Genomic DNA, 14,554 nt, shown 5'->3' with positions numbered 1-14,554 from the left:
GGAACAGGGACTCCCCCATTGCCTGCTGGTCCCTCCTGACTAGTTTGTAAACAGCCACTAGATCCCCCCTCAGCCTTCTCTTGTGGAGGCTGAACAGGTTCAGGTCCCGTAGCCTCTCCTCGTAGGGCCTGCCCTGCTGACTGCTGATCATGCGAGTGGCCTCCTCTGGACTCTCTCCATGTTGTCCACATCCCTTCTGAAGTGCGGCGCCCAGAACTAGACATAGTACTCCAACTGCGGCCTGACCAGTGTCACATAAGGGGGGAGGATCACCTCCTTGGACCTGCTTGAGATGCATCTGTGGATGCAGGACAAGGTGCAGTTGACCTTCCTGACCCTGTCCTCACACTGTCGGCCCATGTTCATTTTGGCATCAATGATGACTTCAAGATCCTTTTCTGCCTCTGTACTGACGAGAAGGGAGTTCCCCAGCCTGTAGGGATGGTGTGGGTTCTTCCTCCCCAGGTGCAGTACCTTGTACTTGTCAGTGTTGAAACCCATCCTGTTCTCATCCGCCGACCCCTGTAACCTTCTAGGTCTGATTGTAGCCTATTCCTCCCCTCTAGCATGCCCACTTCCCCCCACATCTTAGCGTCATCTGCGAATTTGAACAGGGTGCTTTTTACCCCCTTGTCCAAGTTGCTGATGAAGATGTTGAACAGTGCAGGCCCGAGGACCGAGCCCTGGGGGACCCCACATCCCTCCAGGTCGAAAACGACCCATCCACCACCACCTTCTGGGTGTGGCTCTCCAGCCAGTTACTGACCCATTTGACTGTGTAGGTGTCGACGCCACAGTCCGCTAGTTTTTTAATGAGAACGGGGTTAGAGACAGTGTTGAAGGCCTTCCTAAAGTCCAGGAAGACTCTGTCCACTGCTATCCCTGCATCTAAGGATTCTGTGACCTGGTCATAAAAGGCCACCAGGTTGGTCTGACAGGACCTGCCCCTAATGAACCTGTGTTGGTCACCCCGAAGCATAATGTCCCCTGCTGGCCCCTCATGGACATGCACTATGATAATTCTCTCAAAAAGCTTTCCAGGATTGAGGTAAGACTAACTGACCTATAGTTTCCTTGGTCCTACTTCCTCCCTTTTTCGAAAATGGGAACCACAATGGCCCTTTTCCAGTCCTCTGGCACCACACCAGAGCACCATGAATGCTCATAAAGCCATGCCGGGGTCCCACAATGACCTCTGCTAATTCCCTCAGCACTCTGGGGTGGAGATCGTGAGGACCAGCTGATTTAAATATGTCCAATCCCTCCAGAAGTTTCCTGACTAGATCCTCACTGACCCTAGGTCTGGGTGTGCCTCCCTTGGGGCTTATGGAGGTCCCAGTGGGGGGGTGACCTGGTCCCTGCTCAGGAAAATGGAGGCAAATAACTTGTTAAATAGGTTAGCTTTGTTATCTGGCGTGATGACCAGATTCCCTAGCGTGCTTGCAGAGGCCCCACATTACCCGGTACCTTCTTTTTACCCCCTATATATTTAAAAAAGGACTTCTTGTTGTCCTTGATCTGGGTCACTACTCCCAGTTCCATCTCCACCTTGGCCTTCCTGACTGCCCCCCTGCAGCCCCAAGCAACCGCGTTATAGTCCTGCCCGGTGATGGCCCCACCCTCCCATTGGGTATACACTTCCCTTTTAGCCAGGAGATGTTCCCATGTGCTTTTCGTGAGCCATGGGGGTTTTTGCGCCCCCTTGCCCCCTTTGATCCACATTGGGATTACCTCTCTTTGGGCTTGGAGGATTGTCTCCTTAATGAACAACCACTCTTCTTGGACCCCTGACTCCTCTCCCCTCCGGGACCTCAGTGCCTTCGGACTGTTCTCCTTACCTCATTGAAGTTGGCCCTCCTGAAGTCCAGGGCTGCTGCCTTCCTGTAGACCTTTGCCACCTTGCACTGGATGGTGAATTCCAGCAGGCAATGATCGCTGTCACCCAGGTGGTCGAGCACCTGCAAGCCCCCTCACCAGGTCATCGCCCGTGGCCAGGACTAGGTCCAACAAGGCATCTCCCCTGGAGAGAGAGTGCACCTCCTGGGTTAGATGGAGGTCCTGTATCTCGACTAGCAACCTACACGAGTGGTCAGACTTGGCTGACTGCTCATCCCAGCGCATGTCCGGAAAGTTCAGGTCACCTATGATGACCACATCCTTTGACCTAACTACTTCTATGAGCTGACTTAAGAATTCCTGGTCTAGCTCTTCCCCTTGGTTGGGAGGTCTGTAGTAGACCCCCACTGTTAAGTCTCTTTCCCCTCAACTACCTTGTATTCTAACCCAGAGCACTTCAGCGTGCCCCATCTCTGACCCCGTGCTTCTCGTTGAGGATGTGTATTCCTCCTTGATGTAGAATGCCACACCCTCACCTTTCCTCCCTGTCCTGTCTCTCCTGTACAGCCTATAGCCCTTGATATTCACTGCCCAGTCGTGCATTGGGTCCCACCACATTTCTCTGAGCCCCACTATGTCTGGGTTGGTGTCAGCTAGCAGGAGGGTAAGTTCCTCCTGCTTGTTCCCCATACTACGAGCATTTGTGTAGAGGCATTTGAGACCCCCTGAAGAGGTGTACGCTGAAGATGTGTACTCTCAGTACTGCCCGGGCCCCTATTGTTTACCTGGTATTTGTACTGCTCATCATTGGTCTAGGCTAGGCTATTCTTGTGGGTGATGCTTGGATTAGTGGTCCAAGGCTTCCTCTCCCCTCATCTTCCCCTTCCCCTGACAAGCCTAGTTTAAAGCCCGCTGGAGGAGATCCACCAACCTAGAAGAGAACACATGCTTAACTTTGGGAGAAAGGTGAAGCCCATCCCACCCGAGCATGTCTCTCATCCTGATGTGTGGATCATTGTCTAAGAAGCTGAAGCCCGCCTCGAGACACCATTCCTGAAGCCACCAGTTGGTCTCCCTGATGCAGGTCTCATGTTGTCATTCACCATGCACTCATCCCATGGACACTCCACTCTAGTATGCCCCTTTTCTGGGTCTGCATCTGAGACTGTATTCTGCCCGGCCAGGTCCTGTACCATTGAGGAGTACATCCCTCTGCACCTGTGTTTCGCTTGTGATTCTGCGAGTCCCAGGCCAGGGTATTCTTACTCTGTGAACACTCAGTGGGGGGGGTGTGGCTAGTAGGGTATTGTGTCAGTATCTCCCTTTTGGAGACTTTGGCCATGCCTTCTGTGCCACCCTCTCCTAGCCCCAGCTGACCTTTGTACACCTATGAAGGACATCACAGGTGCCATGCCTTGGGATGGGGTTGTTACGACACAATCCACCAGCTGCAGCAGTCCAGCTGGCATTGGCAGCTGTGTCCCGGTTTGCATGGGCAGTCTGAGCTTTCCCACAGTTTCCAGGGGTATTGGCCCCAGGGGGAGTTACCGGCTCCCTGCCAGCGGTGGAGTCTGCCTCTGGGTGCTCCCCATACACCCAGTTGCTGCCTCAAGCCCAAGCTGTTCCGCCAGGTGTGCTGGTCCAGCACGGCTATAGTGGGTCACTTGCAGCCACAGGGAGAGCTACCAGCTGTGTTGCTAGTGCTCCTTCTTCTCTTCCCTTAGGCTCCACTTCTGGACTTCTTTTAAACCCACAGCCTTTTGGAACTGAACCAACCAGCAGCACACCTTCCAGCCACATGGTGCCAGCTGGCTTACCCCCAGCCCAGCCATGTGGATGTCTGTGTAGCAGTAAGTGGATCAGGGGCCTGTCTCACACTACAAGAATAAGGGAGTGAACCTACACAATTGTATCACAATAATAGCTAGCCAGAGTTTTCCTAGTGTCTTCCAGAAACAGAGGGGCACTTTCTAACTGTATTACCCTATAGTTGTGGCAGATTTATTTCTATGGACTCACCACCAGAGTGAGATTTGTAACCAACTAAACAGTTACTCAGATATTCACATCTCCAGCAATTTGTGTACATAAAAAAATCTAATAATGAGGAATGTAAAAATCTGCATCTGAAAACATGTTGGGATTAATGGGATATACTGTAGCAGATATTTACATTTGAAGAAATTAACGTGCACATTTCCAATTTTGTAGGTATTTGTACTAACAGAAGGTAAGAAAGTTTGCGGATGTGAAATGTACTGTCTTCACAGACAGAGACCAAATAGTGGAACAGATGAAAATTTACCTCATGGCATTTTGTGCCTACTAATTTTTGTGCAAGAACAATAACAGTTGCCCAAATATTAATTTCTATTTGTCCAATATTTACTCTTCCTTCTGAAAAATGATGGAGGGACTGTTTAGAACGTCTGGTTTATAATCTTTTCTATTTGGGGAGAGCTAAGGGACAAAATTGAAATATGCTTGATTGTTTTGATCAATACTTGTAATTTATGACATTATTGTTGGTGCTTGTAGTTTTATTGGAGACATTTGGAGAATTTAAACATCACTTGGACACAGTATGTTATAATATGCAAACCAACAAAAGTGCAGTTCATCTATTATGTAAATCATTTGGTAATGTCCAACCAGGTCTTGTATTGACAAACAAATGGAGTTCTTAAAATTATGTAAAAGATTATTAATTTGCAAGGGGGAATTCTGATTGTAGAACATACCAATTTCTATAGTTTTGTAGCCATTGCCCATGTAGATCTCTCATATGTTCCAATTTAGTAGCTTTACAGTTGTGAGGCATAAAATAATTAAGTATATGCTCATTTTATGATTTCATCTGTGGCTGACAGATGTCCTAATCATATCCGTACTTTCTGAAAAAAATAGTAGATTTAATAGTTAATAGCCATACAGAATTTGCTGAATAGTTGTAAATCTGTTTACCTTCAGATATGCTGTACTGTGTGGAAAAAAAAGTAAGGCACTGATCCTTCTTGGAAATATTTGATATAAAATTTACCTTATAGGGCAATCATTTATCATCAGGAGGACCAGTTATTGATTGCAGTAGTTTTCCATGACAATAATTGTTTCTGGAATGAGGGACATTTTCAATGAAAGCTGACACTTGGGGTGAAAATAATTGTAGTAATGCAAAATGTAAAGGGTTCTTCAACAAATAGCTTTTTAATAGTGTCACATAAGATGAACTCTGCTGAAAATTGCTTATGTTTTGTCTCTTGTATTAGTTCATCCTCCAAACTATGATATTTGTAACAAGTGTTATGGAAAAGCCAGTGGTTATTTTTAATATTAAATATTATTTGCAGACAATAGTGTCTGGATTTAAAATGTAGCTCAGTTATAAGAAGCCGTTTGGTTTCTCATTTAACATATTATTTAAATAGGCATTGCTGCTTGGATGTCCGAGACTTTGGACCAAATATACCTCGGATCTTTTTTCAGTCTTTATGGTACTGTCATTCAAGTGAAACGCACATTGACTTGATTGGCTATTTAGGCAATATAATGCAATTTGCTTTGGTTATTATACAGTATTCATTATGACAGTTGTTACATTACAGTATACATTGCAAGTATTCGTTGCAGCAATATCTGAGTACATCAGTGAAACTTGTCTGAGAATTTCAAGATTTCCCTATAATGATTTTCGTTGTTATTGAGGCCAAGAGGTATTTCCAGCATTCATTCCCTCTTCAGAGTTTAGCTCCTTCTCTTTCTCATACTTGAAAAAGGCTGATTATAGACTAACCAGAGTAGAGAATCTTTGACAGCCAAGACCCTGTGCTCCAAAATACAGAATGCTCTGGAAGAAAAAGTCATTTGCCTTATTACAGGTAATCATTAGGAAGGAAAAAGCAAAGATGAATATTTAACTATGTTTCTCAGACATATCACTGAAGCATCTCAGATTTTGCTCTGTGGAATGATTGAATTTATCCACCACTTGTAGCTCATGGCCAAAATTACAGTCTAGTCCTTAGTAAACAGTGATGGAAAACCAAGGGCTCCTATACACATGCAAGGAGGCTGCTCTGACATGTAATTACAGCACATCGGAGCAGACTCGATTTAATCACGTATGCAAGTACTAAATGACTGTGCAGTAAGTCTTGTGTGGATGCAGCCACTTATTCAGGACCAGGCCACTCATGAAAAAGAAACAGAATGACTTGGGTAGGCTGGCAGTATAATTAGATAAGCACCGTAGGCAATTCGAAGCAGAAAAAAATGCAGTAATAATGAAAATAGAATATATTCTCAATTCAGTAATTACATGCAATGAAAAATTGTGCAAGAGAGGGATCTTAGAGATATAGGCAGCTCAAAATAAAAATACCACTCTCAGTGTTAGTTAAAAATAAATTATAGGATTTATGATATATACTTATTAAGAAAGTCACTCATTATAGGAAATTACTTCCATATAGTAAAAAATAATCCAGTAGAAAAGCTAGATATGAAATACTACAAGTTCTGCTCACGTTATTTTAAATAAGTAACCCCACCTACAGCTCCATTTGTAAATGTGTGTCTTGAAACCATTTGTTCTACTATGCACCGGTTTTAGCTGGTTTTTAAATGATTATATCCATTTATATTTAAATGTATGTTGTGTGTTTAATCACTAAAAATGCTTAAAATGTCTCAGTTTAGTGGCATAGAATGTTCTTTGTGATGCTTTTAAAATCTGTTTTCAAAATCTTAACTAAAATGGAAATGAAGTCAATTAAATATTACTGAGTTTAAAATAAAAAAGCACTACTTGCATAAGTTTTGTTCCTAGGATTATCAATTAATAGTTTACATTTTGTTCTGGGCATTAGACTTGTCAAATAATATTATTTTGCAGTTATAGCCATTCATTTTTATATGAGAGAACAGCTACATTCTATTGTTTGTAGTCTGACACAGGGAGAGATATTTTCAGCACCTGTGGTGGAAGTTATTTACCCAGCTCCCTTTATGGTAAGTAGGTGTCGTGCAGGTGTGCATACCAGGCTGAAATTGCACTTTAAAGCACTCATCCACAGAGCTATAAAATCCCCCCTGTTCTAGAACATCCCAAGGGACTGTTGACTGTGAAAGTGCTGTTGTAATTTAGTTTTATTTTTATTTTCAGATTGCCTTCTCACAGCACAACACCATCATGGATCTTGTGCAGTTCTTTGTCACCTTCTTCAGGTAAATTGCTGTTTTTTCAATTTGTGACTGGCTCCATGCAAATTTATGTTCCATGAAAGCATTACCTTTTCCAGTCCTTTAACCTTAAGAAATCCCTATGTGGAAATTTTTAAATTTTGTGCGCCATCCCTCCTTTATACCAGTGGAACATCCAGATGTCTCTGCTTTAAGGTAAATACAGTTATGACCTCTTGCATATGCACAGTGCTAGAACCTTTGCCTTTATTGTTCAAAGAGTAGCCCAAATATTTTGCCCATTGTGCATTCATTTTATTAGCCTGTAATAGAAATCATTGGTCAGCTCTACTGATATGCTTATGCTGAAATAGATGTATGGCGGGATACTTTTAAATGCACAATTTGTATGAAATTATTAACAAATCCTCATATTAAGATACATATTTTCTTGAGTTACTGATACACTCACTGTTAAGAACTTGTAAGGGACAATGAGTTTAGATTGTGGCAGGAATTTAGGTTTTTGCCCAGTTTCTGAAAAGAAGGTTTCTTCTCTAGTTGAAAACTGGAATAAATGGAAACCCTTCATAAAAGGTATCTGCACTAGGATTCTGTGAAGATTCGGTTGCTGATTTGATTTGGTGGACATTTGGCCTGATTTGGCGGCTGAATCTCTGAATCTGAATCAAATGAGGAGACCCTGTAATGTCTCCGAATGAAATCACAGAATCGTAGAATCATAGAAGTAGGGTCGGAAGGGACCTTGTAGATCTTAAAGTCCGACCCCCCACCTGGGCGGGAGAAAAGACTGGATTCAAATGAGTCCAGTCAGGTAGTCATCAAGCCTCCTCTTAAAGATCCCCTGGGTAGGAGCCAGCACCACTTCCCTAGGAAGTTGGTTCCAGCTCCTAGCCACCCTAACTGTGAAGTAGTTCTTGCGGATGTCTAATCTAAATCTACTCTCTAATAATTTGTGTCCATTGTTCAGAACCCTCTGAATCATTTCAGAGAGATTCAATGATTCAGACACAGACACAGCTTTAAATGTTTTTTCTACTTACCTCAAGTTACCAGGCAGTTCATGAATGCTAAGATGCTGGGGCGGATGGAGCACCCCATGGGAGCATTGGTGGGGGGTCCCCAGTACACTTGACAGTGGACCAGGAAGTGTACTAGAAGCACTTCTGGTCTACTTCTGGGTCTGCTGGGGAACGTGCAGGGGCTGTGGCCCCAGCTTGGTGACTGGTGCCTCCTGAGTGTGGGGGGGCATCCGGGGTCTCCCCACAACTGATTGCTGAGCCGGGGGGACGTGGGGGTTCCCCTGTAGGCTCAGCGGCTGGACCCAGAAGTGGACCAGAAGTACTTCTGGTCCACTTCTGGGTTCACCGCCAAGCATGCAGGGCCCCCCCACCCCCTTAACTCCTGTGGGATGCTCCATTCGCTCCAGCATTGCAGCATTCATGAGCCGTGCCTGGTACCTTGAGATATGTAGAAAAAACATTTAAAGCTGCGTCTATAGCTGAATCTCTGATTCTCTGAATCAGCATTGAATCATCAGGTTTGGATTCGGCCAAATTGAATCGAGACTGTGATCCGAATCAACGAATTGAATCACTGTCCAATTTGGGCCGAACCCAAAACAAATACGGCCTATTTCCCACACCCCTAATCTGTATCATTAAAATTCACAAGCATTAATATATGTAGATTACCTATAGTACTTTGGGGTTGGACTATAAAATTAGTCCTTAGTATCCATATAGAATACAAAAAAATGTATATTCACAAAGCCATTTTTTAAATCTGGCTACAAGGATGTACGTGATTGCTATGGATTTATTTCATGATAATGACAAATTTCTTTTTTGGTTCAACACTTTTTTCCGTGATTGGTTTCTATAGTCAATGGGTCACCTGTCTTAAATGGTTGTAAATGTATTGATTTTGATGGACTCGCTCCAAATTTTCAAACTGATTTCCATCTCTAGGGAGCATGAGGATTGTTTGCCTCTTTACCTGGCAGGGATACAACTCACTCAGAAAGGGATGGGAAGGAGCTGTCCATGAGATCTCTCCTCACTGTCCAATGAAGACCAGCTTTTACCAGCCTGATGGCTAATGTAAATGAATCCCATCTTTCTTTCTTCCCTACATACAGAGTGCCACATGGGAAAAGTATGCTTGCTGAAAATACAGTCTGGCAGCTTTTTGGGGAAGCCAACTAGCTTGATAAAACACAGGTGTCCACAAGCAATGCTGCATTGACTAGTGCTAGTCCAGCTCATTTGTTCCTGCATCTTATGCACTGAGTGCTGAAAAATGTCATGCATTCACTTTTTGGTTCATGGTTAGGAGGCACCTGGCAATACTCTCAGGCTTTTAGTGTGGTCCATGTTCACAAAAGCACATATAGCAGTAGCTATGTGGCATCTTATTTGGCTTGCATGGATTAAGAACAAGTGGCCAGAGGCATGTTTTCATGGAGATGTTCTCTAGCACTACCTGACATGACACAGTTTATATACCTTTGAGAACTCTGAACAGGGAAAGCCAGAATAGGTAGTCTCTCCCCCAGAGTGGCAAAGGACAAACAATAGAGGAGACTAGTTTCTGCCCTGTCTATCAGTATTCATAGATAAAGGATGGTGTCTGCTTAGGGCTTTTTGGAACTAATTAACAGGTAGCTGATAATATCCCTCCATTCCTTCCTTGGAAAATGTTGTTTAAGAAGAGCTTGAACTAACGAGAGAGGCTTTTGTTTTATGTTGGGGTGCTAAATGCTAACAACTCCCTGTGTAACTCCCTGCAGTATAAATAAATGCTGTGTAACTCCATGCTGGCTCCCTCACTGGTCAGGAACATCGATGGGGGTACCCTTCCCTAATCAAAGCATCCTGTCAGGGCCTGGCTAAGCCTCCTCAGCTCATCACTGTAGAAGGGAAGGGAGGGCTGCTCTAGTGCCCCTCAGCTTCTAGTTTGAGCCACTGCAGGCATGTGCCTGCATTTCTTCACTCCAGAAGGGATGTCTATGTGGTTATAAACTGGTTCAGGCTCAGGCTTTTTGGATGTCTGTCCCTAGTCCTACAGTGGGGTATTGCTACACGTAATGAAATCAAAAACAAGATCAAATGTACAAATGTTTGCGTCAGGTTCTATGATGCTCTTTTACAAAGGAATAGAAAACTCTGAAACATCATTCAGAAAGTCTGTTTCTTTAAGAATTAAAGGCTGAATGTTGGCTGAATGTTACTGGACAACTAATTAATTTGGAAATTACATCTTGAAATAACATGAGATTGAAAGAATAAGCAAAACTGTATACTACAATGAAATTACAGTGGTGCTGCTTAAAAATGAGTGGGAAAAAGTTTTCTTATTTTGCTATTGTGTTTGAGATCTGAAGTTTCCTATTCTTCAGTGGGTTGAAACTCTAAGGTATTTCAGACCTTTTGGGGGGGGGTGAAAAACAGATCTATTCACCACAGTTTATCTGTTAAATAGGTAATTAATGCACACGTATCAGATGTGGTAGACTCAGTTTCAAGTCCTCTTTCACCATGATTTCAGGCTAGGGCCTCGAACTTAAGTCTCTATCTCCCACAACCCAGACCAGGCTATTCTGGTATATTCCTATTATGGCTCTTCCCTTTTGATATATAATTATTCACTGAAAAAGAGATTTAAATCTGGGTCTCCTTTAATCCAGGTGAGGACCATAATGACTGGGTTGTAGAATCAGTCTCTATGATTCACTATACTTTGGGCAGAAATTATGTAAGTATTCTATCCCATAATAAAGGCTAAGAGCAACCCCCAACAGCCCTATAGCCTGTGTAGCTAAGTACAGACAATCAATTTGTTTAGTCTACACAGGTTACCTTAAACTGTGTAGATTGAACCTATAAACAGGTGAACAGACATTTACTTCTGATTCCAAAAATGTAGCCACATGCCTGCAGTGGCCCACAGCAGATGGTGATGACACTAGAGCACGCCTCCCTCCTCAGCTGGAAGCTAGAGTAAACAGCTTGGGATAAGGTTAGCCTTCCCTCCCTGTGAGGTGGCTTGCGATGGGGGCAGAGGTGGTTGCAAAGCATGCTGGGATGCTGGGGGACTGTCAGTTTTACTTGAATCTGGAGGGGATCAAGGGGAGAAGTTCAATAAACAAATCAATTAAGTCTAATACTAAATCCATCCCATTACTTTAAACTGGTTTTGGTCATTTTGAAAGCACTTTGTGGCCTGAACTTCTGCTGTGTTACAGATTTGAAAACGTTTCCAATTTGTTATACCATTTTATGTGTAATTTCTGTAACTAGCCTGTGTGTTAGTAACAGTCTGCGTTAGGCCTCAGTATTACAAAGCGGCCAAGAGTCATGCATGACCTTACAAGGTCAAGCCCTATGAATAAAATCTCTAAGCATATTAACCTCTGTGAGATCATGGCTAGAAAGTTATCAGTTAGAATGGCTGATCCAAAGGAAAAATCACCAGGTTTTTTGACAGTAGAAAGATCATGGCGAAAAGGATATAGCGAGCAGCATCTAGGAGATGAATGAGAAATCTATATACTTTAAGAAAGCTTTCAGGATTTGCCCTATAACCATATAACTAAAAGCCTCTAGCGGAGCCACCATTCTGTATGTCAGTAAATTTTAAAGTGAATGCTACTTGCACAGGATCACTAAACTTGAAGGTATAGAAGCCATTTCTGACACCCAACATATGGAAACCGGTGGCCACTAAAACTGATTTAGAGTAGCAACCAGAGTTAATTGCATCTGTAGCAAGTACTAATATGATCCACTAGAATGATTTATAGTCAAGACCATTATAGTCTGCTGAAAAAATATCCAGAAAACTGCAACTTAATGTAATGAAAAAGAAATTAAGATACTAAGTTAATAACTGATGGAAGTATAGGATGTAACAAGAATCATAAATAATGTTGGTAAAGATATGGAAGTCATGTTTTCAAGGATTATATAGAATATGAATAAGTATAGTTAAGTAGCATTTAACCTTGGTTTAAGCTACAGCATTCTCTTAGGCATACTCATCTGGCTCTTGTCATGGACAAACACACTATTTTTTAACCTGGTGAACAGAATTCCATCCATGCTGGCCAGCCATATCAGTGAGGTCTGACAACAGTGCAATGCAACAGCATTGTAAATATGTTTGTCCTGGGGGTACAAGCATGGAGGAGCAAGGAGCCCTGCCCACCGGGGAACCTAGAACAAGGGGAACGCAACCCCAAAAGAAAACCTCTGTAAAAGGGAAAAGCTTACCCCTTTTAGGACAGTGAAGTCCTGACGAAACACACCAAGAAGAAAAGACCGTGTGGTTCATTAGCCACACTTATCTGCAGCTAGAGCCAGGTGATGTCAGTGGGAGATGCTGCCCAGTTGATACAAAAGCCAGCTCTGACATGGAGCGAGTGGGGATGCCAGGAGCAAGAGAGGCTACAAGGATTGCCCATGCCGACGCTGGGTGCACCCAGCACCGGCAGAATCAAGATCCGACGCACAGGCTGGCGTTGGTGTCAGCAGAGACTCCAGGAGCATCCCGCACTGGCAACAGATGTCATGGGAGTGCAGGACCCAAGGCAGTTCAGAGAGGAGCCGAGGAAGACCACAGCTGGGGCAAGAGCACGGATCTGAGCCAGGGAGACATGGTAGGTTCAGACTAGAGTTTGGGGGAAGGTGGGCTGCTCAGCCTGACACCCCTCTCCTTTTTCATTTTTTTTCTTTACTTGCCTGTGTTCATGGCTGACCAAAGTAGTTCCTTTCTTTTCTTCTTCCATTGGCCTTTTCCTTTCTTATTTAGTGCAGGCTCTCAATTATTTTGTTGTAGAGAGTCCTTAAGGTTATAGTAAGGTAATTTTGGTAGAGAAGAAGGACGACTGTAGCATATAGCTCTGACCAGAACCACCAGACTACTGGAGCATATCTCCAAGGGCAGAACATCCAGAGGACCCTGGGTCAAAACAAAACAGAGGTTGGACCAATGAGAGTGTAGGGAGCGCAAAGATCTGGAATTGACATCACTGGAGGGCAAGCCGCATTAAGATCTTGAGGCTCATTTTGAGGGCTGGCTTATGGATGGGGTGTATAGGGAGGTGGAGCCCCACGTTCATCCGCCGGGGGACACGACAACTCTGGAGGTACCCTCAATGGGAGCCCCCACCACTGAAGGTCCTTCCGAAGTCATGGCAGACAAGTTTTGGGGTTCTCCCTGAAGTGACTGAGGGCCTCCCTAGGGATCTCATGAAGTCCCATAGCATCCAAGACCAGGCGCATGCACCAAAACAGCGCGGGAGCAGATAATTGAATTGAGACAGGCACAGTGTTATTTAAAGTTATACATTTGAAAACAGAGGTTATGGCCAGATCCTGAAATGCATATTTTATCTATCTTATGCGGTGTGTATGTACTGTTGGAAAGCCTGGTTGTAGTACTAATTATTTTGAAGGAGTACGCAAGATTTTGCAGAAACTGCAATTGTGTAGTCTGTGATGGTCATAGTACTTCATCCTTTAATATCATAACATTTTATTGCGCCTGCTGGTTCACCAGTGACTTGTCTGAGAGACCTGAAATGCATTCAGATATGTAAGGATGATAGTGCATCACTACCAATCCTTTTTTACAGAAACCATACCATCTACATTGGATGATTCATTGTTTTTAGCTTATTCCATTTAACCTTCTTTCAAACTAAGAAAGAGTTTACCTACTTAGGAGCAGTAATATCTTAGAAAATTTGACAAAATACGAATGTGATTTATTTATTTTAATGTCTTCAGTATAAATGCTATATACTTCAAAGTAATATGGAACCTGTTTCTAAATTGTCCTGACCAAATAAAAATTGTTAATGACCAAAAAAGACAAATGGGGGGATTCTATCACACTTTCTTCACCTAAATGGCAGTTTGCCAGCTATGTAAGTAGAATTTTGGGCATTTATGAACAGTTTGTGAGTCTGTTGTCCATGCAGTATAGATGCATACAGGTCTACGCAGCTACAGAGCATGTGTAGTAGGCACTGACCAAACAGGTATGCACATACCTGAATGTAAAACTTGGAAAAACAGGAGGAGCATTCACATATTTTAACACCAATAGCTAAGTTATCAGGGAACTTACCTTTTCTTTCCATTTTGTATCCTTGTGGGTGTATTTACATGAGACGCTAAAAGTACAGGAGACTAATTCTACTGTGCATTAGCGTGGCAGGCTTAAACCATGCTAATGCAGTAATGTGCAATAGAATTAGTCTACTGTGCATTACCATTTAAAAAAGCATACCCCAGTGCCACTGCACAGCAGTGCTGATTATAGTGCATTAAGTTTAGTACCTGTAATAACAGGTACTAAACTTAATGCACCATAGTTACAGTGCATTAATGAACGTGTAGACATGCCCTGTGACAAGGTATTTAGCAGAATTTGCAGATTTGTTCTGCTGTTGTTATAACCTCTAAGTTTTCAACCAAGTGTCTTAGCGCCTGCGCCACATAGATAGTTA

General features: G+C 43.2%; 1 protein-coding gene across 2 annotated transcripts in view; it reads left to right on the top strand.

Annotated features, from left to right (window-relative positions):
- The window catches only part of ATRNL1 (attractin like 1), a 969,676-nt gene that overhangs the window by 536,799 nt on the left and 418,323 nt on the right, over nt 1-14,554 (top strand). For both annotated transcript variants that reach the window (XM_019555783.1, XM_019555782.1), the window contains exon 25: nt 7,001-7,062. In XM_019555783.1, coding sequence (XP_019411328.1) covers nt 7,001-7,062 — 62 coding nt within the window. The remainder of the gene's footprint in view (nt 1-7,000; nt 7,063-14,554) is intronic.

The sequence above is a fragment of the Crocodylus porosus genome, unplaced genomic scaffold, assembly GCF_001723895.1.
Source record: "Crocodylus porosus isolate Cpor-Errol unplaced genomic scaffold, CroPor_comp1, whole genome shotgun sequence".
Lineage (NCBI taxonomy): Eukaryota > Metazoa > Chordata > Crocodylia > Crocodylidae > Crocodylus > Crocodylus porosus.
This window is presented reverse-complemented; position numbering and strand designations above follow the sequence as displayed.